We start from the raw sequence: 27,991 nt of genomic DNA, 5'->3' as shown, positions 1-27,991 counted from the left end.
CTTCACAAAGGATGGAAACGCAGGATGCTGTCCTCGCCTCAGGCTCTTCCCGCCTGGCGCCTGCAAGCACAGACGACAGTAAGATCATCAGAAATAACCCGAAAATTTGAGGCAGTGTGTTTGTCAACGTCAGCTCTCACCGCGCCGACCGCCGTCTAGTGTATTTTGCCTGACAACACTAAAGGCTTTGGAGCATGCTCAGTGAGAGAGCAGACAGTCAAGTCATGTGACCCGCAGCTGACTGCACTGCTGCTGCTGGGGTGGGAGGATACAAAATGAAAAAAAAAGGGGGGGTGAGGGTGGAGATGCTTCTGCGTGTGTCTTTGTCGACTGAGGAGTCATCACGTTGATGCTGTTGAGTGCATTCATGTAATCTGCAAACAATATTACTTGATATGAATAAATAGTGTTGTTTTTCTTTTCAATACATTTTCACACAGATAAGTGATGCAGCGGCCCGCTTGCCCATAAATATTTATTTTAATACAAACCATTGAGATTTGTATTCAGCCTCTTTACTTTATTTGTTCGAATACTGTCTATAGTTTATATTTTAACTACCTTTGAAAATAAAAATGTCTCGTAAATTTGACACAGCACAAAATTGTGTTGTTTACAAGTAATGTTCCCTCTAATTTTCCATGCGTTTGAGCATTCAGACAAACTCCCTGAACATCCCTTGGACCACAATGTTTAACATCAGACATGCACATGGCGGCCAAACCAGTACCACACCTGTTATAGGATGTAGATGTTACAAAAACATTAAAACCGTATACTTATGAAAATAGAACAAATCACTAAATAGATATTTGTGATAAAATCAGCCCTACTTTAAAAAAAATATTTTAAAAAACAACCATCATTGTAAGCATATTCTATTGAGTTTGAATAGAATCTGTTTCATTATTATTATTGTGTGTCAATTTTATTCACTTTGATTTTACATCATTCAATTTTATTAATTATGATTCAAAATCTTTCACTTTCATTCACTATGATTCAAATTCATTCAACCTCATTCACTATTTCAGTGTCATTTAGTTTTTTTCAAAAACATTCAGTGTCATTCAAAATCATTCAATGTCATTCAGTATCTTCAGTTGTTCAATGTTATTCACTTCCATTTAAAAATATTTAAAGTCATTCAGTATTCATATTATTCCTTTTGATTTAATATTGTTTAACTTAATTTACTTTGATTTAATATCATTCAATTTTATTCACTATGATTCAAATTCATTCGATTTCATTCTCTATGATTCAGAATCTTTCAATTTCATTCATTATGATTCTAATTCATTCAACTTCATTCAATATTTCAGTGTCATTTAGCATTTTTCAAAAACATTCAGTGTCATTCAAAATCATTCAATGTCATTCAGTATCATTCAGTTGTTCAATGTTATTTACTTCAATTTAAAATGATTTAAAGTCATTCAGTTTTCATATTATTCACTTTGATTTAATATCATTCAACTTTATTCACTTTGATTTAATATCATTCAATTCCATTAATCACTCCCTTTCCCCATTTTCATTCGATGTCATTCACTATAATTCAACATTATTCAATATTTTTCTATTTCATTCATGATGATTCAATAGAATTCACTATTATTCACTGTCATTCAAATCATTCAATTTCATTCACTATGATTCAAATTCATTCAACCTCATTCAATATTTCAGTCATTCAATATTATTCAAAAACATTCAGTCTCATTCCAAATCATTCCACAAAAAATATTCCAGCCTTTCCGCCTTCACACGCAATTTCTTCAGGAATTGCGTTCTCTAGTTATTATTATTATTACACATTATACACTCAAAAATAACTAAAAATAATGCATCTGATAAAACACAAAACAATTCTAAGTCACCTGACCTCTGAAACACACGAAACAGCCTCATTTAAGTGTGCTGCAGTGTGCTTCAAACTTTAGGTAGAACAACTGAGTGTGCGTCCTCATTCGCGCGACTGAAATTGGAAGGAAAGTGGGAATAGAGTGTTGTCCTGTATGTATATTTAACTGCGGTGGAAATGAAGGAATGCGTGTAGAAATGTGATGTGTGTGCATGGTGCACTGAGAGGGTGGGAGCGTTGCGCAATTGCGCACGCGTGCAGTTTAGAAGGAACATTGTTTACAAGGCCACCAAATTTCAATTAATACATGTAAAAAAAAAAAGAAAGAAATTGCCTTTCTATCGCCAATATACATGTTTTATCACATGCAGATGTTTACTAGTTTGTCTGCTATATTTTATAAATATATGTAAAATATTTAGTCAAGCCTTACAGCCAGAAAAGCGACTCAAAAGTACATCCTGGAGCCCAGAAAGTGCCTGCTATTTTATTAATTTATTAATTTATTTTTATTATTTTTTTATCCAATCCCAGAGGATGTGGCACGGTGAACGACTAGTTAACATGTCCACTTCACAGTACAGAGGGTTCGATTCTTGCGCCGGCCTTCCTGTGTGGAGTTTGCATGTTTTCCTTGTGTTTGTGTGGGTTTTCTCCGGGTGCTCCGGTTTTCTCCCACATTCCAAAAACATGCATGATGGGGTTAATTGAACACTCCAAATTGTCTTTAGATGTGATTGTGAGTGTGAATGGTTGTTTGTCTATGGGTGCCCTGCAATTGGCAGTTCAATAACCCCCACCTACTGCCCGAAGACAGCTGGGATAGGCTCCAGCATGCCCATGACCATTGTGAGGAGAAGTGGCTTGGATGATGGATGGATTGATTCCAGAGTTGTACCTCATCAATCATGAACCTCACCACACGCATCCATGTACCGTCCATCAAATTACCGTACCATAATTGTCGGAAAGCACTTTTAATGCCACCAGCAAGAGCTACACCAGTTAATTTCAGTCATAGTTAACTTCAAACTTCAGATACCGAGCAGTAAAGGAAAAACATGTAATGTTCCATAATACACAAAAAGCGAGACAGGGAAACTCACATGTTGTTGTCGTCTTCAGCACAGGCAACAGCCACGGACGGGAACAGGAAAACGTGCAAAGCAAGACCCGCAGCCAGGGGCAGAAGACAACCCGGCAGCACGCCGCCTCTCACCCAAAGTCAAGTGGGAGAGGCTTTCCTTAATGAGGAAAGGCAGAATACAAAATGGATTGAGACTGACCACCGGTTCAGCAAATGCAGGGAAACCTTTGACAGATCTTTCATTGGCGTACCTTGGCTGATCAGAAGGGGTGGGCATGGTTTAGGGTTTGTGTCCAACTGTGACAGTTTTTTTTTTTAAATATGAAGAAATTATCCTGCATATGGTACTGATTATCTTCGTTCTTAGCAATATTTCAGTAAAATGTGTTTGCTGTTACTTGGAAGTCCGCTGTTTTTTCTGCACAAAAATGCCACAGATAACATTGAAATAGTCATCAAGGATGCACTGCCACTGTGTATATGTAGGATGGGAGACAATGGTGATAATGCTTTTAGGATAATCTGTCTTTGCCCTGATTATTTTATAGTGTCTATTGGAGACTGACCCAAAGGCTGAAGGGATTACGCTTGTCAATTGTCCGCTCAGTTTGAAGGAGAAAGTGAAACCTCACAAATGATGTAGTGGAGTGACTTTTTGAATACTGAATTGTACAATTTAATACATACAGATGGGATACAAATGTAAACAACATACCATACCTGTAGTATTAATAAACCAAAAATACATTTGAACAATTATCGATTAATCTGGACATCCGTTTCAAGTTATCTCTTTTTTTACATTTCAGTCATACTTTTAAATGCTACTGTGGTAAAATCGTACCCAGGTATTCTATTTAGGCATAAACGTTACTTCCTCAAGCACTACGCTTTAATGTTAACCTTTACAGTAATCACGGTCCGTCTGCGTGCATGGATGTTTAGTGCAAGTCTATTTTTCAAACGCTAGATGGCGACATAAACCCCTATTTAGGTACCAAACAATGCAGCTTCCTTTTGTAATTCTCTCCGGACTGGATACATTTGAATAAAGATGTTTTTTAATTTGTGTATTTCTATGGGGGGGCGTGGGGGTTTAATGGTGTCGTGAATGTTAAAACAGACGGAATATTTGGTTCTTCAACTAACGTGTATTGGCTAATTTAATAAACTACGATTCTAAAGATGATGCGTTTATTATTACTACGATTAGTACTATCGTGTAACACAATCGATATGGATACGTTCTCATGAAGTAATTAAGTCACGCTGCAGATTTTGAGGAAACTTGCCACAACTCGCCATCATGAGTCAGACGTTGAGGCCGACGCGCTGCTCAGGAATTCTCGCCTTCTGATTGGCTGAATGAACCACGCGTCCCCATCTCAGCTCTATATTCAGCGTGTCCTTCCGCGCGCGCGTGCTAACACATGCACATTTTCCTGTCGTTTAACTTAAAAAAACAACAAAATCAGGGCAGACTTAATTGCGCGAGTGTAATAAATAACACCGATATGCTGTAATAGAGTCGTAGTTGACGTGTATCTTTAAATACGAGCGAGGTTCCTTTCTCGGAAGGATACAGTCCAGCATCAACACAAAGTAGTTCCGCAGAGTAAGGAGAAGAGATCACCTTGAGCCGTCTGTTACAGCTACACGGGAGTCCTACTTCGAGAGAAGGTGGGTCGATCTAACCTCGCCATCGTTTGTTACGTCATTTCGGCTTGATTCTATTTTTGTATTGTCGCCGTTGTTACTTTTCCTAAACATCCTGTACTTCCTTAAAACAAAATGCCGTCGCATTTTTACTCCGCGTGACACGTTTGATAGCGTGTCTAAATAAATGTCAAATATATAGCTTGGCTGAGTCAATGTGACCTCGAGTGGTATCTTAATAAATAACACGCACGTTGCAATTTGTGATAAAGTGGACGCACGTGATGAAGTTTTCAACCATCCTGAGAGTCTGACATTGCTGCGTGCCGTGCTATGTCGTTTCCCGATACGTTGTCACTAGCATTGCGTTGGTGGGCGGATACGCAGTAAGGCCTGCATATCTTGGATAATATTTTTCTACTTCGACTCGTTATCAAGGTATCTCAATTGTTGTTAAAATGTACTTTAGGTAAGAACAGTAAACAACCGCGATGTATGCAATAGTCCCCGTTAGATCCTCTTCTAGATGCTTCCTGTTGTGGGCGCGGCCTCGGTGTCTCCTCGGCTTCCGATTGGTCGGTTTGCTCCCTGTCGCTCTGAAGCGAGACAATATGACGCAGTGATGCGAACGTGACTTTTGACGCTTCGATTGCGCCGTAGTAAGGTTCTTTAATCCACTATTATCGAGATAGCTCCTGGCTAACGTTGCCCTGATAGCATTAACTTATACTACTCTTCGTTTGCTTAAAAAATGTCTTCCGAGGACGGTCAATGTATTGAGGACTGTGCATGTGTTAAAGACTGTCCATGTGTTGAAGAGCGCACATCTCCCATGTAAGATCTCTCCAATAGTTTTTATGATGCAATTAATAGCAGTATATTCAATGGATAATCGACCCATGTACGCATTTATAGCAGTAAAAAGTTAATATTTTGTCTTCAATAGTTAATGTGGTTACTGCAGTATTTTCCATGTACATCTAATAACTTTAAAACGATTTAACAAACCATATTGCTGGCCACTACGTTCATGACACACGTCACAGGGTAACAATCACACGTGTGACTACCCTGCATGGCTAGCAGTAATCTTGAAAGAATGGAGTAATAATGTTACCAGCTAATACTATGAAATAAATCTAACGAGTGATCTTTTGCAAGATCTTTTGGCTGCAAGAGATATAAATATATATAAATATATATATATATATATTTATATATATATTTATATATATAAATATTTATATATATATTTATATATATAAATATTTATATATATATTTATATATATAAATATTTATATATATATATTTATATATTTATATATATATTTATTATTTTAATGTCACACTGAATCCCAGAAAGCATAGTATTATTTTTGCTCATCAAATCCTTACCCTTATAGTAAATTCTGTATTCATTACTTTGCTGAAAAGACCCTTTAAAACAAACATGTTTGTAACTAATTACGTTCCAAAGTTAGCGTGAGCATGTCAGTTTAGCGATTGCATAAGAAGTTTCGATTAAATGCTCTTCAAGCTATCCTACGCTCTCGCCAGGTTTTGCCTAAGTAGGTAATGCCTCTCATAACTGTGAAATAAATGAAATCTTGCAATGATAGAAGTTATCAGAATTGTCACAACAGTGACACCAATGTTTATACCTGGCCCTTACCCTCTCCACAGAGATTTCTGCAAACATGTTTAAATAGTGAACACGTAACCATTCTGGCAATCCTCAAATAATCATTCCGACCTTCCGCTAAGGTAGTGCTACAAAACTGCATTTTCTGGTTCTTTGCTTTCTTGGCCTTTATGTTGTTGTGTGGTGTGCACTCGACATGTGTTCAGCAGCATTTCTTTCCCACGACGGCTCTCCAAATCTACTCCTTTACCAGTGTAGACTAACTGGATTTTCACGGAGCAAATCACATGTGACCTCATTTGGTGTCGTGCTGTGTTTTTAACCTGGCACACACATATGCAGCGCTGCGTGACCCTAAATGGAGACAGGAACTGGGCAGTCTTTTTTGACGGTGGCATTTCAGAACCGGAAAATGTAAAAACCTGTGAAAATGCACATCATGGAAATGACAACATTTCCATGTAAATGCTGAAAATGGTAATTGACTTTTTGTGGGGTCATAACAGTCGTCTGGTGACTCAAGTACAAAATGACCTTGTACGTACATATATGAATGCATTACATAAGCATTACTCTTAACTAGGTATGACATTCATTTCCACAAGTATCAGGATGTAGCGGATTTCATTTTGTGCCATGTCATGTGGAAATATGTGTTATGACAAAAAAAATAAAATTCTCGGTTCTTTGTATCCTTGAATTTTGAGGAAAGGAAAATTCCTCAACATCTTGAAAACTTAACTTAAAATATAACTTGAAAGGATGAGAAAATACATGAGTAACAAAGTAAAATAAGAATTTGCAAAAATAATAGCAATTTTAAAAACAAAAAGACTCTTCCTGCATTTTTAGACTCTTGGGGGCAATGTAGTCCCGTATATGGATGGAATACACACTTAAAATGAGAACAGATGTTGCGAGTGAACTCTGTTTACTCGTTTTTCACAGACTGGGAAAATTTGTGTATCTTAGTTGTGTGTTTGTGTATACACAACAATTGTGGGAGAATATCCGTTGTTTGACGGAATATTACTCCCGAAGTCGATGCTAATTTAGCTTTAGCATTTGAATGGGGTCCTCCTTTGGCTGTAGCCTTAGCGTTGTTTTAAAAACAAAGCATGTTTTGTATTTAAATATACAATGTGTGAAATTCATTTTGTTGAGTGCTTAGTTTTACGGTCTTATGCGACTCGCTCACTACGCAAGCAACCTGGTGCATTCAGGGTACTTTCACAACACCAGGAACTCGTAAACGCACCGCTCTGTTCTGCATGTTAATCGTTTTCTTTCATCATAACGTTTTAAAGATTGAGCAAAGCCAAAATGGAAATTGGTGATCTCAATTTCAATTAATCGTCCAGCCCTAAATTTTAGTGGGTTATGTATGCTGAGTATTGGATTTATGAACACTGCATTTTTCGCTGCATGCTGCGTGTTATTATTAGACCGAGCCTGTTTTTAGGACCGGGGTGTTGCATGTCCAAGGTTGGCAGTGACATTGTAGTAGCGACTGCGCTCTCGAGGTGGATGTCTCATGTACGGCCGTAGTGTCACATCATGGCGATGTGCCGGTCAACTCTGGCGCTCTCTTTGCCCTTCATCCTCATCAACACCGGAAGGATTTACTCTTGAGCTCCTCAAAGTGTTGCCAGTTTGCACGAGTGCTTGGGCTGGCTGTTGCGCCGGGCCTGCTTCTGCCGGCTGTAGTCAGCTATTGCAGTGTGTTGCTCGCTCCAACTCACTGGGTTTCCTTTGGAGGTCGGCGGTCGTGTTGTGCCTCGTTCTCCCCAAGAGGACCAGGAAGATCTACTGGGGGTATGTAGTGTATGAAGCAAGTCAGTCGAGTGGACGGTTGACATCATCTTGTGTTGAGTCACGACAGCCTGATTGCAGTACTCCTGCCCACGGTTGTCCTTGGGTTACTATAGAAGTGATAAAGCTTGTGTCTACATAGATAGGAGGTTATGTGATTAAGAACATTTAAGAGAGTGAGTATGCCACTAGCTGGAGCCAGTTGGGAAGGGATTGGAGGGGATTATTAGCAGCCAGATCTTAAATTAGCCTTGCGTCAGTGTCAGGGTGACTGCAAACAGCCCATGAAGGATACTCAGCTGACATTGTTAGAAAATGATATTAGATCCATGTCACCCATGTAGAGCCAACGCTCATTTATGTAACCTTTTGTTTTTCCCTTGCCGCAACAGTGGCTGCAAGCAGGATTGACTGGGTAAAAAAAGGGCCACCAAACAAAAATCAATATTCTTTTCGCTGTAGTTAGCCTTTAATCGTCACCACAAATCCCAAAACAGCTTTAGAGGGTTCATGCTGCTGTGAAGGCAACTGATGTGACAATTCAACCATTGGTCAATTTGAGCATGGTGTGTAAGTGACCATTGGCTACTATGAGAAGGAATACACTACTTCCTGTAGTATCATTCTGGGATATGCTCAGTGAATGTAGTTTCTGTTGAAAAGCATTTATGCAACTACTCTGTAGTCAGGCTGCAACTTGTTCTCAAATGCGCAATAGCATCCCCGCCTCGCAACGAGAAGTTTTGCTGCATGTTTTAATGTTGTGATGACTAATGTGATTGATAATTACAGTATTGGCCAATTTGTTGGGCCATGCTGCAACAATGGATACCTGGTGTTGGACTGCAGCTACACCTAATATTTTGGTATTCGGATATCCTACTGAAAATTCTATTGAGTCATCGCATATTCTGGTAATTGTTTTTTTTTCTTGGTTGAAGATCCAGAAGACAAAAAAAAAAATTCGACTTCATAATAAACGCCTAATTAATTTCTGTGGTATTTCGTTTCGTTTCAAGACAAAAAAAAATTTCGACTTCATAATAAACGCCTAATTAATTTCTGTGGTATTTCGTTTCATTGAAGCCGCTTTGTCTTGTCTGGAGGAAATCAAGACCTGGATGGTGCTGAATTTCTTGAATTTAAATGAGAAGAAAACAGAATTGATGTTATTTGTTCCCAGTGGCTCTTGTATTTTACCCTGCTGATTTGAATCCCCTGGCTCTTTAAATAAAGTAAACAGTCTTGAACTTCGGTCTTAAACTGGACAGTGGTTTTAAATTGCATCGGCAAATTGGTGCTGTTAAATTATTTTTTTCATCTTAGGCAACTGGCTAAGGCAAAGTGTCTCCTTACTCAACAGCACTTTTGAAACAGTAACCCATTACTTCGTCACATCTCGGCTGGATTACTGTTATGCACTTCATTTTGGAGTCAGCCAATCCTCCATCAAGCGTCTTCAGTTGGTCCAAAATGCTGCTGCTCTCCTTCTAACTGGAGCTCAGAAGAGGGAGCACAGAACCTTGCCAAATTTTGGCTTCTCTTCACTGGCTCCTGTACATTTTCATTTTACAGTTCTATTACTTGTTTTCAAATCTTTAAATGGTCTCGCACCACCTTACCTGTTTGAGCTCCTTCACCGTTGGGCACCTTCCCGGTGCCTCAGGTCTGCGGACCAGACGCTATTAGGGGTACCGAGGACTAAGCGAAGGCTCAGAGGGGATCGAGCCTTTTCCGTTGCCTGGTACCTCTCTTTGGAATGATCTCCCACTAAACGTTAGGCAAGCCCCCTTGATTCCCTCTTTCAAACTAGTCTTAAAACAAATTTGTATTCTTTGGCTTTTGACTCATTATGAAACTTAATGACGCTTTGGCACCGCACCGTGTTACTGTCATGTATAAACTGAACGATTGTTACTTGCGTTTAGCTTGACTATTTTTCCATGACAGTGTACACGTGAATAAATGGGGACTCAAGGCAGAGAAAAATGCCTTGAGCATTTTTTATTATTTTTTTTTTTTTTTTGCAGCGAGGCATTCAAATTACTCGAGAACCTGTTTGAGCCCTAACCTGGTGGTGTAGAGGTTGTTTGGTTGTGGTGGCTCCCTGTGACTCAGCCCACTCTACCGCTTTCCTCTTTCATGATTACGTTTTGCTGCAGTAAAGCAGGATGTGACTGCCAGCACGTACAGCTCTCCTCAGCCACGAGCCGCTCTGCTCCATTCACTCCAATGTTACATCATCAGTCAGCAGGCATTATGCTGGAAAACGGTGGAGGCCTGAAAACCCCCACATTACCATTTTTAATTAGATAGCGACAAGGAAGTAGTTGTCTCATTCTGTTGTGAGGTTATGCAACCAGAGTCGTTGTTAAGGAGATGCAAGCATGCACCATGTTCATAGTTCTGGCCTTTATATTGTTTTTAATAATGACTTGTGGCTTGTATATGTTAAATTTACTGGGCATCTGCCTGAATTAAAACCTTGAATAATATGCCTGGGAAAAGCATTATCTGAGTCCTGTCAATGGGTCCAAAATGAATTGTTGCCATTGGCAGCCCAGTGGGGGGTGGCTGGTGGAGAACAGAGTGTACTGTAAGCGTGGGGTCTGGTCTACAGTGGATGTGCTTTGCTTGTTTTTTTTTCTGATTAATAAAATAGAGTGTGGAAAATGTGCGATTTAAAGATTCAATTACTGTGTTTTGTCAGTAATGTCGGAAAATACGCAAAAATGCTTTCCAATCTAAAAGTTTTATTTTATTTTGATCCGACACAAATATTGTCTGCTTTCAACATAATTGGAAAAATGTATACTTTTCAGCTTCTGAAATTGTGTTTAGACAATTTGTATTTATTAATTGTATCCGTTTAATCGATAAAATAATCCTTAGACTAATCGCTTGCAATACAATATTTGATAGTGAAATGGTAGCCCTAGTGTCAATTACCATCTTAAAGCACAGTCAGGGAGCGCAGAATATCAAAGTGTCACATGATGGCTGCAGGCAACACTGGCTTTCTGGATGCTTAAACACACCACACGCTTGGACTCTGGAATTTTTTTTCTTTGTAATTTTTAGAATCGCGACAAATCAAAATCATGGTTAAATTTTGCTACATTTTCCAGCCCTACTGCCTAATAACATTTTTGAATGGTTCCAAATATAAAGGATTTCAAGTGCTTAATTGCCTTTACTGATGATTTAGGTTTTTGTCATAGTATTGTTTCAGTAATGAAATTTTGGTGTCCTGACAACACTAAACGTAACCTGGCCTGTTTAACAAACTAAAAGTGAAACAAAGCCCTAGCTTAATTACAATGGTTGCATAAGCGTGTATACAAAAACATTTTCGTGATTCGATAATGAAACGTTTGCTGTAATGACACAATGCAGCCGTTTGGCGACCGAAGTTTGGACGCTCTTCCTTGCAAAAGTTAGATTTCCCAATTTTTACGTGTTATTATATTCCCCATGATTATGACATTGTTTAATTTCTCAACAGCACACATTTCTGAACTCTAGAGACAGTAGATTACGGAACCTCCTTTTCTTGGTGAATTGTACAAGACTCCGGCCTTACAGATAACAGTATCTTATTTTAACCCAGATTTGATACTCTTGGCACACTCTCCTATTGCCATATATCATGAACCACCGATTGTAAGAGTCCGGTCAGGTATACTTATAGCTTGCAGCAAAACAAATAAATTCAAATTTTTTTGTCCCACAGGGCCTGTCCAGACTCCAAGATAATCGCCATGCCTCAGCCAAAGATTGTCGACATGGGCTCTGCCTTCATCCAAACGCAGCAGCTCAACGCCGCCATGGCCGACACCTTCCTGGAGCACATGTGTCTGCTGGACATCGACTCAAAGCCCACCACCGCTCGCAACACTGGCATCATCTGCACTATCGGTGTGTATAGCTACATGATTGTTTTCTCTATCGTGACAGTGAATTTGCAGTATAGTTTACAATGCACATGCTGTATGTTTAGTTGTCAAAAATCTGCCCTCGACAAATGGCTGATGCAGCTAACATAGAAGCTTCACTTTAGTACAAGCTAATACTGACTGGTTCTTATCCAGTTTTGTAAAGGAGGGCATCAAAATTATTTAAATGAACAGTTGGACACACCGATTCATTGACACTGATTCATTTTAGGTTTTTTTTTGTTGTTGTTTTTTTAAAAATGTATTTTACCTTTTTCTGCAGGGCCAGCCTCTCGCTCTGTGGACATGCTAAAGGAGATGATCAAGTCTGGAATGAACATTGCGCGCTTGAACTTCTCCCACGGCACACACGAGGTGAGCTGTTTCATAAGTTGTAACATTAGCATGTTTGGAACCAGCCAGGCGAGCCCAACTGCAACTGCCACGAAAAGACCTTCATGTTCAACCTCTGCAAATCTTTTAAGTCCTTATCGCATGTGTGTTCCTGTTTTATTTTGGACAATCTTTGCTTTTTGTGGCTCGGCAAACATTGCACATCTGTGGTTACAATGAGTGCTCGTAAAACCAGCATGCATTCATGATTGACGACAATATGGTAACTATAAACACAACGGGCAAGCCAGATTAGCAACTTTATGGAATTTGATAATCAAGAACAGGTGGATATGATGCTGCAGGGCACAGATTGTTAAAGGTGAAACCAAGGGAAGACATACAGACTGGTATTTGCCACAATGAAACAAATGGCTTACAGACAGGCAAGCAGCTATCAAATATTTTGGTATTCGTATATTGGACTGAAAATTCAAATTGAATACTCGGGTATTCGGGTTAAAATAAAAAAATATATATACCCTGATGTTTTTTTGGGGTGGGTAAAAGGTACAACAGACAAAGCATTACCACCTACTAAAAAACAGGCAATTAGTTTGAATTTTTAGCTTATCAATATTTTCTACTTAAATGTAAATTGTGCATGGCAATAAACTAATTTCCTATCTTGAGAGATAAGTGAGAATTTAGATGCATCTTTCCTCCGAATTTTTTGTCTGTGAGACAAAGTAATTTTTCCGGCTAAAATCAACACACTTTTATTAAAAGCAATGGCAGCTGTGTCAGGCTTGTCAGCATCACAGTGTGCAGTCATTTCCGTCTATTAACTTGAGCGTTGCCAACCGTGCTAGTGCGTTTCACGACTTCTTCTTTTTTTTTTTTTTTTTTTTTAAGCACTCATAATTATTTCAGGACAATGTTGGATTCTGTTTGTCTTAAGCAACAGTTGATGACAATAAACAGCCCCGTAAATACAGTTTGGGAAATGAGTTGTCGGCCATTACTCCGCCGTTGCCGGCAACAACTTCAAAATAAAAACCTACCCAGGCATTGATGTCTACATATTATTTGGTAACTAAGGTTTATTTTGAAATTGGCCTGCTTACTGCGTTGGCGGCGTGTTACTGTCAAGCATGGCATGAACAATTGTTGCGGTTGGCTTGACAACTTCTTCCTGACTGTACATGTAAATGAGGGTGTACTCGAGGCAGCAAAAAATGCCTCGAGCATTTTATTTTAATCGTGATTATTATTATTACTCGGCATCCCGTTTCATGTCTGTAGGATCATCAAATTACGAAGGGCAGTCAAAAAGAGATGAGCCCAATTTAATTCAACCCACTAATAATTAAAAAAGAAAAAAATCTTATTTAAAATAAAAACAAAGTTGTGTTGTAGCCTGTCCTCTTCAGGTCAGCAATTTTGGAAAATACTTTATTGTTGGTTAGCCATGACAAGCACAGAGCTGCTTGGAAAGGGAATCACCACTAAAGATTTTCTTGCAACCTTTTGAAATTATTTAGTGGTTGTTCCTCTTCCAAAACAAGAATGTCAAGTCAAGTCTAGACCTACAAAGTAATCCAAATTACGTTCCTTGCGTTCCCTGGTGTAGACACAAAACAGCAAGACAAAACATGGTCAACAGAAATGTAACAAGAAAATAAAAAATAACTAAGCCTATTGCCTCTTTAGGTAATTAAGCCAATCACAGTTCTCTGCTTCTGATGGTCATCCAACAATGATGTTGTTTCCAAAATGGCTGGCAGGAAGAGGACAGGCTTAAACACAACCTTCTTTTCCTTTTAATTTTTTTAAACGGTCAACCAAATATTTCAAATACAAACTGTGGAAAATTTAGAGAAAAAAAAAAAAGAATCAATTGTTTGTAGGGCGGATTAAATAAGTTGAAGGTTGTGTTGTACTGCAGTTCACTGTGTCTGGAAAAGGCAGCCAATGTGATTACTTGCCTCTTAAGATATTACTGAAAGCTGTGCTACCCCACATGGTGCAAGTGTAAAAACCATCTGCGCTTATATGCAAAGTCACGACTAAATTACCTCGTCTATTTGCTCCTTTTCTAAAATTATTTCAGGAATAGGAAATCATGAAAATCGAATGAATCTTTTTTTAGGCTTCAACAGTCATCACCTTTGAAAATGCACAACCGATTGCTCCAGAATTTGTTGCCTTAGGCTCAGTATTGCTGCATTAAATGAGCGGATCAATAATCTGCTAGTGGAGCATTTACCTCATGCGTGTTTTAGTTATATTGTCTTTAATAATCAATATAGCTTTTAATGTGAGATCCTCAGCCGATTCACAAGCGATACAGAGGCAAAGTATTCTAACATTACCAGGTGTTGATTGGTGGTGCTGGAGAATTAACCGTAGTCATCACAGAGCTCAACCTGACAGTTGTTTTATAAATTGGGATTAAGACCTTTTTTTTCTGGCCGTATTTTACCGCAGCGTCTTCACTTTTATGTTCATAGTTGGACTACACAGTCATTAGGGTGTGGTGGGAAAAAAAGGTCAACATGCGCATTGTGGCACAGTTATTACTCATGCACCATTTATTTTGATTGCAGTACTTTGTGTGCTTATGGAAAAAAAAGCCTCCTTTGAAGTCTTCATAATAGAACTTTTTTTTTTTACATAGTACCATGCTGACACCATCAAGAACGTGCGTGAGGCATGTGAGAGCTTTGAGCCGGGTAGCATCCAATACCGGCCAATCGGAATCGCCCTGGACACCAAAGGCCCTGAGATCAGAACAGGCCTCATCCAGGGAGTGAGTACCCGGTTCCTGTTCCACCATGTCGCATGGCAACAAGAGTGGCATGAAGGAAGTCATTGTGGTTTGACAGAGCGGCACAGCGGAGGTGGAGCTGAGGAAGGGCAAAATGATCAAGATCACCTTGGATGACAGCTTCCAGGAGAAATGCAGCGAAGAGATCCTGTGGCTCGACTACAAGAACATCACCAAAGTGGTCGAACCCGGCAGCAATATCTACATTGACGATGGACTCATATCGCTGCAGGTCAAGGAGATTGGTAAGTCTTGTTCATATTTAAAATGAAATGTTCTCAAAGGGGCGGCACGGTGGACGACTGGTTAGTACATCCGCTTCACAGTAAAGAGATGCAGGGTTTGATTCCGGCTCCGGCCTTCCTGTGTGGAGTTTGCTTGTTCTCCCCCATGCCTACTTTAAATTGTCCCTAGGTGTGATTGAGACCGTAGACGTAGATGGTTGTTTGTCTTTGTGCACCCTGCGATTGGCTGGCAACCAGTCCAGTACTAGTGCGTGCTATAATTAGCATACTCAATAGATGGTATGTATCTGTCTTATGCTGTAGATTTGGATTGCTAATCGCAATCATTTATTAATGATGTCATCGTATCAGTCACTGTATTAAGAAAAACAGCTCAAGCACGTCCGATTACAGAGCAACCAGCACCGTATTTTTAGCCAGCTCTGAGCTGGTTGAAAGACCAATAAGATTGTGCTGTAGGAATCCTCGCAAGCTGCAGCCAAATAGCTAGCGGTGCTAGTGTACTCACTAATCTTTTGACAAGTATTGTTACCTCAAAAGGATTATCAGGTGTAATTAGAGTAGAAGCCACGCTAACCATCAGGCTATCTAGTAAAGATGTTGCAAAACACCTCAGCATATTAGAAAGTAAGCAACTTTGGAAAGCAAATTAGCCGGTAATTCATGCAATGTCAGCGAGAGTTGTAATTGTGTTGTAATTTTTCCACATGTGCATGAAATGGGTTCCTAAAACAATAGGTGGGAAAGATTCATGATGATTTATCGCAATATGCAAGTTTGTTGCCAGCAAAGCTATTGCACTACAATGGCTCTAATGACTCCGGTGTTTGCAGATGGTGTGTAGTCAGGGCTGCTTTTGTTATCTATTTATTTTTTAAATTTTCATTTATTTATTATTTTTATGGAAAATGTAAAGATTGAAATAAAATTTACAGGAATTTGTCAAAATACGAACGAATTCCGTTCGTACGCTGGCGCTGAATTTCTATTTAAAATCGTAATTAACTCTGTAATACTCCCTAAGTCACAAAATAAATATCCAAATATAATTTCATATTAATAAAATGAAATTAACAAAAATAAAAAATAACATGCTGCGCTTAACACTGCTAAGAAGTGGGGCCATCGTGTGAAAAAGGTTTTTATGTAAACATTCACATTACAATGTAAAGGTGCAAATACTGTGTTCTCAAAGTCATCCACATGCTCAGAAGCGATGACAACGTAGTTTTCACAGAAGTAAATGTGGTCCTGCGTGTCGGAGCATTTCTACAGTAAAGCGATTTGATAGGATGTAGCAATACAGTATTTGGGGGGACCAATGAGGCGCGAGGCTTATTGGGGTAAAATATGACGTTATGACTGTTACATTTTTGTCCTTATTAATGAACACTTTCTTGCACCAGGCCCTGATTTCCTAATGTGTGAGATCGAGAACGGCGGCACCTTGGGCAGCAAGAAGGGCGTCAACCTGCCTGGCGCCGCCGTGGACCTGCCCGCCGTCTCCGACAAGGACATCCAGGACCTGACATTTGGCGTGGAGAAGGGCGTCGATATGGTGTTCGCCTCCTTCATCCGCAAGGCCGCCGACGTCCACGCAGTCAGGGCCGTGCTGGGCGAGAAAGGCAAGAACATCAAGATCATCAGCAAGCTGGAGAACCACGAGGGCGTGCGCAGGTGTGTGCCATCAAGTTGAAGCATGGTTGCGTTCATGAATCTGATGTCATCCTCGACATCCAGTAATGTGAACATTTTGCACCCTGGTGGCCTCATGGTGACATTACACCCAAAAGGTAAACTACGCCACCTCCTGACATCTTTGTGTAACTGTTATTTCGTGTCTTCTTCAGGTTCGATGAGATCATGGAGGCCAGCGATGGCATCATGGTCGCCCGTGGTGATCTTGGCATTGAGATCCCTACCGAAAAAGTCTTCCTGGCCCAAAAGATGATGATTGGGCGATGCAACAGAGCCGGCAAGCCGATCACCTGCGCCACTCAGGTCAGACATTTAAATGTCTTTTTAGGCTTGGCTGTAGCATTTCTTATGCGTCGTTTTATGTGTATCATCCCATGAAGAGTTTTTCTTTCTTCTTAAACCTATCAAATGATCTGTCTTCAGATGCTGGAGAGCATGATCAAGAAGCCGCGACCCACCCGCGCTGAAGGCAGCGACGTTGCCAACGCCGTGCTGGACGGGGCCGACTGCATCATGCTGAGTGGCGAGACCGCAAAGGGAGACTACCCTCTGGAGGCTGTGCGCACGCAACACATGGTCAGTTCACCTCAAAGGAAGACTTGCACCAACTCCTCCTTAACATTTAACCCCTTCTACTAATTGAAATCTTGTCTCACGTGATTGTCTGTATTTGATAAAAAGATCAGCAATAGGGACAGCTAAAGCATGTTAGTGAATACATTATCATACACGTTGGTCAGTCACCGGGTATTCAGGATTTTGCCTTTTTAAAGCACACTGGATTTTAAACAATCGATGTTATTGAAGTGTCGACTTCCATCTTTTATTTCACACAATATGTGTGAGTTCATTCATTTCTAGTTTTTATGGATTGAGGGCTATTTCCCGACAACAGTGAGATTGAGACTAAAGTTCTGCTTGCATGCATGTGATTTTCATCATAAATATATGAAATAATATTCATACAGGACTGCTTACTTGACTACTGGTTACGCCGTCTGGCTCACAGTGCTGTGGTTCTGGATCCAATACTCAGCTGTGGCTTCCTTGCGTTGGGTTTGCATGTTGTTCTTCTGATGCTTGCGTGGTTTTTCTCTGGGTCCTCCTGGATTTCATAAACACGCATGCCGCGTTCAATGAGCACTCCAAATTGGAGTCAATTGCGAATGCATGCTTTACGATAGTAAATGAATGGTTGGAAGACGCATCTTGGACCCTTTAGAAGCAAACTGTGTGGGCCTTATTTACTTGCACACCCTGCAGTTTACTGCCATGAAATTCATTGCTTTCATTTGTGGCAAAAGTAAATATTTGCTGTTCCCGTGCCAGTCAGCTGCCACTAGGTCACCATCCGTCACTTGAATTCAAATGCTGCGTGATGCAGCATTTTCTATTCTACTTGAATGACAGCCAATTTTATTCCTCCCCGTTACCGATATACTGTATATGCTCTAATCGCGTGTGCATGTCGCTCTAAATTTTTAAGAATTTTTAAGCAACTTGAAGTCCTTAAACCTTTACCACCTTTCAAGCTGCTGTCTTTTCTGCCTTTTTGATCATCTGATCCACACTACTTTCCACTTATGTGCATGTGTGTACTGTTGCTGTAGCTCCAAACGTTCCTCCTATATCCCATTATAATGAAGCAAAGGATTGTGGTGATATTTCTTTTTTGTGTTAATAATTGTCTACAGTCTCTCTCCCCCTAAACTGCCCCATATTTTTTTAATTCCTCCATCTTCATCATCCTCCCTTTGTGTGGTGGTGGTTTGCCTTTTGCTCCTCACATCCTCCCCCCGATCGCTTGCCAGATTGCTCGCGAAGCCGAGGCGGCCATGTTTCACCGTCAGGTGTTCGAGGACCTGCGTCGATCCACGCCGCACTGCAAAGACCCCGCCGAGGCCATCGCCATTGGCGCCGTCGAGGCCTCCTTTAAGAGTTTGGCCTCAGCCATCATTGTGCTCACGGGCTCCGGAAGGTAGGGCGACTGTCCTCGTCCCTTGTGCGCTCGTGTCGGCTATGACAAGAAGAGTAGGGTGAGGCAGGGACTGCTGGAAACCTGGGACAGGCTGGCGATCACATCCACAAATCTGCTGGTTGTTTTTTTTCATGTCAGTTGACCTTTTCAACATGAGGTCACGCTTACTTCCTAGTAGCAAAAGCTCTGGTGGTGATACTAGTCAAGAAAATATCAATTGTATAAACAGACCAAGCCAGATTGAAATGGCTTGAGTGATAATTTTAGCCTTTAGTTTGAACGGAGGTACGTGAGGTAGCCTAATTTTTTTTTTTAGAAGGACGATGGAACCCAGCCATAATTTACATTTCACCGGGTAAGGTGACTTAGACATACTGTAGTTAACAGAATATTGAAACTATGGAAAATGACGGTGAAATAAATAGTGCGCTATAAACTACTCAGTTTAAGCATTTACTCAAACAAAGCTGGAATATTTTTTTACAATTACCATGTTAGTGAGCCTGAGCCTAAATCCTAATTATTCTTATTTGCTTTTGAGCTGGGCAGTCGCTAACTTACATTAGCAATGCCTAAATTAGCCCTGTTAGCTAACAGGAAAACTGTCAACTATAAAGTCAAAAAAAAAAAAAAAAAAGACATTTTATACATACTGTACAAAGCCGATGATGGATGTTCGGTTCCCCGTCTGTTCCTTCTCGAAGTACATACTATACCACGATGCAGTTTTGCTTTTACAACTATTTATGACATCCCCTTTACTTAAACTGCTCACCCTCAAGTTAAGTTTTATTGAATTTTTTTATATTGAATAAAAAAAATGAAATAAGCCTTTTATCTGGCAGTGCAATGTCAAACACGTTTTTTTGCGTTGTCTTCAGTTCAGGGCAACAGTTGGAGCATTCTGCCACCCGGAAGTGCCTTTCCATCTCATTAATTAATTTCTTTTTCAATTAATATAATGAAAAGGTCTATTTAAACACTCTTAAGCTGCTATATCAACCAGGAAGACTTGGCGGGTTGATTTCAAGCCCTTCCCAGATGTGTGAACGATGTGTGCGTGTGATAGTAAGTAACCCCATTCCTTCCCTAATTGGTTCCCCCCGGGGCTGGCTTAGATCGCCCGTGAGGCCGAGGCAGCCACTTTCCACAGGAAGCTGTTTGAGGAGCTGAGGCGACACTCAAACCTAACCAGAGACCCGTCCGAGGTGGCGGCTGTCGGAGCCGTGGAGTCGTCTTTCAAGTGCTGCGCTAGTGCAATTATTGTTCTCACCAAGACCGGGAGGTAAGACACGTGTGTGCTCCTTGTCATCTAGGGTAAGTACACGATATGGACTATTTTTCCAAGTCGTGTGTGTGTGTAAATGTGTGAATGCATGTGTTTTTTGATTGCACTGTGATGTAGGTGAGAGAGGGCAGCAATTGACGAGTTCATGTGTGAAGATTTGTGACTCAACGCACCTCTTGTGTTCTAAAATGCTGCTTTTCCACTGCACACTATTTTCACGGATAAACATGGCACTACTCGGTTCGTAACGTATGAGGATAATATGGCTTGCCATGTTCCTGTGTCTTGTCGCTCAGCACAATGTAGCATTTTATTCCCACCCACACACACACACACACAAAAATAAAATAAAATAGAAGTTTGATACGCCAAAGTTTTCCACTTCGCTTCCTTCAGTCTCTTGGACAAAATGCTCTAAAAAAAATCTCCTTACCAAGAAGTAAATACAGGACACTCTTGTTGTTTGAAGCATCCATGTGACAGAGAGACCTGGAGTTCCTGGTTTCATGTAATACTACTGAAATGAGAAAACAAATGCAAAACTTGGTCACTGCTGTGCAATGGAAAAGCGGCAATATTTTTTCAATTTCTGTACTTAACTACTAAACAGTATTGTTTATTTATGAATTTTGCTCACCGATACTTTCTTCTTTTTCTTCTTTTCGCAGGTCCGCCCACCTTATCTCCAGGTACAGGCCCCGCGCCCCCATCCTGGCTGTGACCCGTAACGCTCAGACTGCTCGCCAAGCTCACCTGTACCGCGGCATCTTTCCAGTCCTCTACACTGCTCCTGCCCACGATGTTTGGGCTGAGGATGTCGACATGCGTGTCAACTTCGCCATGGATATGGGTAAATACAATACAATTTTATTTCGATAGTGCATTTCACAACAGCTGGGGCTGTAACAAATCTCTGCGTTATAATACATTCACACCAAATCTATTTGAGCGTTCCGCTTCGCTTTATTCCTGGACTCAGCCGCTCATTTGCCCTAAAGGGAGGGGCTTCACTTTGTGATGGCGACAGCATTTCCAAATCGCATTCATAGGAAATCTGGTTTGGTCAGGATTAATCTTAAAATGTATTTTACGCAACTATATTTAAATTATCTACCTGTATATTTTTTTTTCACGTGCCACCTTGCCACCCTTCAGACATTTAAATTCACCTTAATTCCTTTGGAAAGTTTCCAACTTTGAAAATTCCCATAATTTTGCAACCCTAGTCAAGACTACTGTACACAAAAAGCCGGTTCAGTCAGGCAAATTCAGTTGTTCACATGCAGTACTCAAGTGTAACAGCATGTGGCGCCTATCCAGCTCGCCCATGTTTCCATTTAGGCTGATGAGAAGTGTGTCCCATGCAGGGGAAAAAACATCAATTGAATATAACATTTGTTTCCATTAATTATTTAAATTAGATAGATATTAAGCAATGCTCAATTACTGTATTATGAAAAACACATTTTCAAATAAGTCAGAGGAGGACGCACCGATCCCCCTCCCAACTACTTTCCTCTTTTGGCTGATTGACATCTCTGACGGACTTGATGGTCAGTAAATCAACATTTGTATTTTTATGCAGTTGGCCGCAGAGGGGTTCTTAAAAGAATTTGTAAACATTAACAATACTCAATGGGGTTTACTTTTTATTGGCCCAATTTACAGTTTGATTATTTGTAGGCTCATGTTTTTGCCTTTTTACTTTATATGTCCGTTTTTTAATCTTAGCTGGATGTTGTGTTAGTTAAAATCATCTAATCCGTGTTAAATAGTTTAAACTTTGCGTCACATGTTATTTATATAAGCATGATCATTATTAGCATGAGTAGTATAAATACTTTAGTACTATTACCACATGCTATTTTAAATTGGCTGTAAAAAAGGCATTTTTTATGCTCATTCTGTCAATTTTTATTTACTTATTTTTGTGTGTGTGTGTGTGTGTGTGTGTGTGTGTAACCTACAGGCAAGGTGAGAGGCTTCTTCAAGGAAGGTGACGTCGTCATCGTCCTGACCGGCTGGCGTCCAGGCTCCGGTTTCACCAACACCATGCGTGTGGTTCTGGTTGCCTGAGCAGCCAAAACAAGCGTCCATGCCATGTCTGGCTGTTCTCTGTAAAACACTCCACCATTCTATCCAGCACCTGCTACGTGAACTACTAAGCATTATAGGCAATCAAACACAACAATAATCAGAGACCAAAACACCATAGCAACCATTCCATCTTGGCTTAGTGGTGGTTTTTGCAATTTTCCCTTCCTGTGTCCATTCCTTTCACGTTCAAATTTCCCTTAAAGACACCAGTCTTCGGCAGCCCATCAGATTGACAATACCTCAAACAGAAACTGCTGTATTTATTCACTCTATTAAACGGGATCTTCCCAATCTATTGGCAGATCCCGGTGCATGCGCGTCGCCACATTTGTTTGGGTGGCGCCGCATGAACTCGAGCGCCCTGTTCTTAATAGAACACTCCTGGCCGAATAAGCGAACAAACAAAATGGTGTCCTTGTGTTCTGCCACACCACCCAATACAGATGGTCGTGTTAGTGCTGTGTGTGTGTGGATGAAGTGTCTTCTTTGCTTTCACTGTGTGTAGCACTCCTAATCTTAGACTCCAATGTGTTACGGGCTATTATACTTGACTATTACGAATGGTGTTTTGTTTTTGGAACATTTCAGTTGTATTTTGTCGAACTAAATAGCGATTATGGATGCCCCCTGTCAGAGCTGGTTACTGTATTTAAGTTAGATGTGTTATGTGATTGTTGACTTGTATTTGATCATATATAAGTTGTCACTTAGAAGACTCACTTAGAAAATAATTAAAATGGCACTTTGAGGGTGGTGGCGGATGTAGGCCTCAGTGGATGACGGTTAACAAAAGTGAGAAACTCCATTCCCTTTTTTTTTTGTTGTCCTTGTCGCTGTTGTCTCACATGCTTTTGATTGTTACATTAGAGCTGCGCAAGCGTGACGAGGTCATGTGTTGCTGGTTGTTGTCACCAGACTGGATTTCATCAATAAAAAGGCAAGTACCTTCAATGCCATTCTTTGTAAGTGCTTTATTTCCATGAAGACTCCCTTTTTTTTTTTTTTCTCAAATCAGCTAAGAAAAAAAAAAATCTTTAAAAGGATATGTTTCATCTTAAAAGCAAGATATTCACATCCCTAAAATAAATCTTTCCAAAAAAGAAAATCTAATCATACACCACTCCAACTTGTTTCAGAATGTCCTCTTTGACTTCAGCCAGTAGCAGAGACTCTGCATGAGACATGATGGGACACTCCTTCATTCCTACAGTGCAGAAAAGACACGTTTGTTTTAATAGGTAGACACGCTGTATAATGTTACTGATGCTCATGCAGGCACGATTATGTAAGGAGGAATGAGTACTGTTAAAATACCCAACATTTTTTTCTTGATTTATTTTTCATTGTGTTTATTGTTTTTAAATAGATACAAATAATATTTCCAACTATTCCATGTTTAAATTAAGGTTGCGACATAAGTTTTGTTGATTCTTCTTTTTTTTTCCCCCAGTTTTTTTAAGGGGAAATAAAGACATGTAGTTGCAAGAGAAATTATGTGAATCCTCTGTAATCAAATGGATTCAGCATTAATTGGTAAATAAAATGTGATTTTAAAATCCAATAAGTAACTAGAATAAAGCGACATTGTTCTAATTTTGCGCTACAGTAGGGGTGAAATCTGTTGTGTGCTCTTACAGTCATGCAAGGGCTTTTTAGCGATACAGAAGTAGTAATTAATTTCTTCTGCTTCTTTGGGATAGGAAACAATACTGGTGATTATTTGACATTTTCCTTTTTAATCAGCTTTAACCAACACCTCCAGTCTTGTCACATGGAGTGGAATCGTAGTTGAATGTGTCCTGATCTGATTTAACTCATACAAAAAACATGCATCTCCAATTTTTTAGTTTTTTTCTTTTTCACCAAAACATAAAGAAAATTTGATTTGTTAATCAACTTTAAATCGATTAAATGACACATAAGGCAAGTATACAGAATTTACTCTCAACCCTCAACGCAGCTTTGTCATCTGCTTTCGTACCTTTGAGCAAACACTGTCGAACCTCCTCCGCCTCGTAGCGCAACCCCGTACTATGAACAAAGTTGAGGGCCAAGTGAGGCTCCGGGAGAGGGTACTTGGTCTCCTTCCCATTTACCACCATGACTTCGGGGCACCACATGTGTGACGGGAACTGAGCAAACACAAAAGAGGCATGAGGAACTCAATTTAGCGGATCAAAGTAAACAAAAAACTGGCTGACACCATTCCCTGTGAGTGATGACAAGTGTGGCTTTGGATAACATAAGAGGCATTTCTAGGGAATAGGAGCGCGGTTGCTTGCAAGCTGGCACAAGAGCAGTTATTGTAACGTACCCGGATTAACCCCTTGCTGCCCACCACAATGGCATCGTTGTGCAGCTGCAACCCCGAGGAGCTGGTGAACACGGCCATCCTGTTCTTGGAAAACTTCAGCGTTACCACCAAGGTCTCATCCACTCCTGGAAACAACATTCGCATGTAAAAAAAAAAAAAAGATTTTCATAATTCTAATGAGTCTTATTTTTTTCCATTACCAGTATCCAGGATGACTCCCTCGGCTTTGATGCTCTCAGGCCTCTCTCCGCCGTACACCATGAGGGAGAACTGCAGCGGGTAGAGACCGATGTCCAGCAGCGCTCCTCCACCGAGCTCCTTGTGTTCCAGTCTTGGCAGAGGTAGCACGGACAGGCCAAACTCGGACCGGACCATCCTCACGTCACCAATCTCTCCCTGAGCGAGCAGCCTGCGGACCTCTCGGTAGGCCGGGAAGAATCTGGCCCAAATGGCCTAGAAAAAATTCATTCAAGTACGGTAAGGAAGTCTTTTTGATGAGAATTTTTAAAAAACTAAAATTTGTGTTTTGGGAATGTGAGAGAAACTAGAATAATTGGATTTAAAACTGAACTGCAGAATTAAAAAAAAAAGAAGTTCCAAGATGCTAGCATGCACTGTGTTGAACCATTTCATTCAGTGATTCTGTCACTTACCACTAGAGGGAGCCCCAGTAGCACCATTTTAAGGCTACAGCGTTCACTTCAAACCTGTTTTGTTCATTGTGAATATTAACTCCAAAAGCACCTCTTTAGGTTTTTGGGGTCCAGAGCAAAAGGTGATTGCATGCCCCCCGAGAATTGTTTGTTTGCCTCCTAATCACATTTGGGGGAGTCTCAAAATGTATGGAAACTCAACCAAATTTCGCTCGTGTGTGTATCATGGTAAAAATGGGTCCCCAAACATTACCTCCTTCAAAGTCCCTCATTGGAACCTTGTAGAAATTAAAAAAATACATTTGTTGACAGAGAGTTATTTTGTGGCCCCTCCCAACTTTTTTGCCTTGGATGTTTTGTGCATCTATTTTTGTTTTTGTTTCTTTTGAAATTACATAACATAGCTGAGGATTATGACAGCACTTAAGTCTGACGTGAGACCAAGTTGAAGAAAAAGATGAAACAGGTCACCCAGTCCCAGTCATGTCTTTTTCAAAACCTGTCGTGAACAAAAAGATTGGCATTGAGAACAGCCAATTTCAAGAAAAAACGGCAAAAATGTTTTTCTGATTGAACACAACGGCACCCAACACATCTTCTATGTACAGTTGCTCAAGAAATAGGATTTAGATCCCTGCTCGTGGGACGTAAACAAATTAGTCATTGGATCCTTTTATCTTGCCTTTAAAAACATTTTTCCCACACCTTGTTTCTATGTTGCTGTGTGGCGACACTTAAAGGGGGTAAAAAAGTAGTTTCGACAGGATGGTATTTCCAGCGTATAATGGATAAGGTTACTTAGTTAACTAGTTGAACTTTGTCAACCTGGTCCTCGTTTACCTCCATGAGGAAAACGTTGTTCTTCTTGGCGCAGGCCAGGATCTCCTTCACCTCCTTTGGTGTCATGGCCAGAGACTTCTCACACAGGACGGGCTTTTTGGCGTTCAGAAAGAGCAAACAGGAGCTCAGGTGATTGGTCTGGATGGTGCCGATGTACACCACATCTGCGCATACAGACGAGACGGAGGAGCGCATGCAGGCACGTCCCAAAATGGACCTGACGGGTCTGATGTGAACACTGACCGATGTTGGGATCTTTGGCCAGCTCCTCGTAGCTGCCGTACGCCCGAGGGATGTCGTGCAATTTGCCAAACTTCTTTGCATCCTCCAATTTGCGGGCAGCCACAGCCACAGCCTGTCAGTGAAAGTCATAATCTTCAATTGTGTGCATCCATCTCCTGGTCTCATAAGGAGCACAATTGAACTGGAGCCAGAGATGTGAGCAGGGGGAGTTTCTTTTATTTTTTATTTTCATTCATTGTAAAACAGTATTCATGAACAAAAGAAAATATGCAAAAATCTTTTCGTGCGGGAGACATGGACCCCCTCTTCAACTCGATCAGGCCGATTGATATTTTAACCTTTAAATAGCACCGTTTTCATCTTCTGTATTATGTTATACAGTCTTCATGCATTTGAATCCAATCCTGGCCAAACATCACCTTGTGCAGTCCTGCACTTTGTAATATCATTAGCAAAAGTTTTCTCTTTTAACATTCATGCTCGGATATTAAACTCTCATTTTACCAAAAGCCAGTCTGTTTCATCAACAGCAATAACAACGAAACTTTTGTCTTTTCGGTTGCGCAACCCTTTCTCAGTGAAATAATTGCTACTCAAATTTAATTAACGGGTTTGTTTTTTGTTTTTTGTGTTCATATAATTTATTGTCCCCGGACCCTTCTGAGGAGAATCAGTACAGATAATGGATGGATGGATAATTTATTTCAATTTCAGTGAATGTATACTGCATATATATATTTATATATGTACAATGCCGAACAAATTTGTTTGACCAGCATCCAATGTAAGTTGCATGCCAGTTGCGATATCCATTACGCAGACGTCAAACAATTTTGCTAAATACACCAACATGTAGAAGCTAAAGTTTTTTTTTTTTTTTTTTTTTTTAGGTATTTGTCATTGTCATCCATTATTTGCAATGAAATAGTCTGCACTAAAGAAGTGCATGATGCTGGATGCTCTCATGTGATTTTTATGACCGTATGAGTGGCGTATTTATAACACATTTGTTGAGCACCAAATATCAAGTAAGTGTGTTATGAAAATATCCACCAAAATATGAAAATTAAAGCCTGGTAACTTCTTTATATGTACAGTATTTTTGATGAATTGCTATATTAACCTCTACAAAAAAGTAGAATACATTAAGATGAAGTGCTGCCCAAATAGAGTAGTTGTAAAGTCCTCTCAGTATTTCACAAGACCGCAGCGGATGTACCGAACAAATATGCAAATCTATAAATGAATCCTGGTGCGTTTGAGCATCTAACGGTGGTACTGATACCTGGTGGTCTTCGGGTGGAAGCGTTTTTAGGGCCACCATGAAGTCGTGACTGATCTTGCCGGCGCTGCAGATTCCCCATCTTGTTGCCATGTTTGCGAGTTTGTGAGTGGATCCAAGAGTAGCGGATTACAGCTAGAAAGTCCGACTTGTGACTGTGTGTCCCCCCCAGCAGGCGCAACAGGAAAT

At 40.3% G+C, this 27,991-nt stretch overlaps 3 protein-coding genes across 11 annotated transcripts in view; 1 reads left to right on the top strand and 2 right to left on the bottom strand.

The window, feature by feature from the left end:
* The window catches only part of LOC148336996 (protein mono-ADP-ribosyltransferase PARP6), a 25,697-nt gene extending 20,559 nt beyond the window's left edge, over positions 1–5,138 (bottom strand). For 5 of the 7 annotated variants that reach the window (XR_015843147.1, XM_088295751.1, XM_088295754.1 and 2 more), the window contains exon 1: positions 1–147. The gene's annotated coding sequence lies outside the window, so the exon portion shown is untranslated. Of the gene's footprint in view, positions 259–2,973; positions 3,112–3,205 lie in introns of those variants that run through there. The other 2 variants (XM_088295753.1, XM_088295752.1) reach the window with 2 other exon arrangements.
* Positions 4,469–23,805, top strand: pkma (pyruvate kinase M1/2a). Of its 3 annotated transcripts, none has more exons than XM_088295750.1 (12): positions 4,469–4,634; positions 11,800–11,984; positions 12,285–12,376; positions 15,015–15,146; positions 15,223–15,409; positions 16,816–17,086; positions 17,260–17,410; positions 17,531–17,683; positions 20,204–20,370; positions 21,042–21,223; positions 22,343–23,407; positions 23,607–23,801. In XM_088295750.1, exons 2-11 carry the CDS (start codon positions 11,828–11,830, stop codon positions 22,447–22,449), a joined length of 1,599 nt encoding a protein of 532 aa, XP_088151876.1. In that variant the 5' UTR covers positions 4,469–4,634; positions 11,800–11,827; the 3' UTR covers positions 22,450–23,407; positions 23,607–23,801. The 3 variants fall into 3 exon arrangements, with proteins under 3 accessions (XP_088151876.1, XP_088151875.1, XP_088151874.1); XM_088295749.1 differs by lacking the exon at positions 20,204–20,370 and adding an exon at positions 18,919–19,085 and having other exon boundaries at positions 23,607–23,790; XM_088295748.1 differs by lacking the exons at positions 4,469–4,634; positions 20,204–20,370 and adding exons at positions 7,789–8,069; positions 18,919–19,085 and having other exon boundaries at positions 23,607–23,805.
* Positions 23,422–27,991, bottom strand: LOC148336994 (trans-1,2-dihydrobenzene-1,2-diol dehydrogenase-like). The gene is made up of 7 exons (XM_088295757.1): positions 27,806–27,991; positions 26,521–26,632; positions 26,278–26,441; positions 24,985–25,237; positions 24,785–24,909; positions 24,452–24,602; positions 23,422–23,674 (listed from the first exon to the last, which is right to left on the bottom strand). Exons 1-7 carry the CDS (start codon positions 27,893–27,895, stop codon positions 23,577–23,579), a joined length of 993 nt encoding a protein of 330 aa, XP_088151883.1. The 5' UTR covers positions 27,896–27,991; the 3' UTR covers positions 23,422–23,576.

This window comes from Idiotropiscis lumnitzeri, chromosome 5 (genome assembly GCF_059441095.1).
Source record: "Idiotropiscis lumnitzeri isolate Australia: NSW breed Sydney's pygmy pipehorse chromosome 5, RoL_Ilum_1.0, whole genome shotgun sequence".
Taxonomy (NCBI): Eukaryota; Metazoa; Chordata; class Actinopteri; order Syngnathiformes; family Syngnathidae; genus Idiotropiscis; species Idiotropiscis lumnitzeri.
The sequence above is the reverse complement of the archived record's forward strand: the minus strand, read 5'-3'. Positions and strand labels throughout refer to the sequence as shown.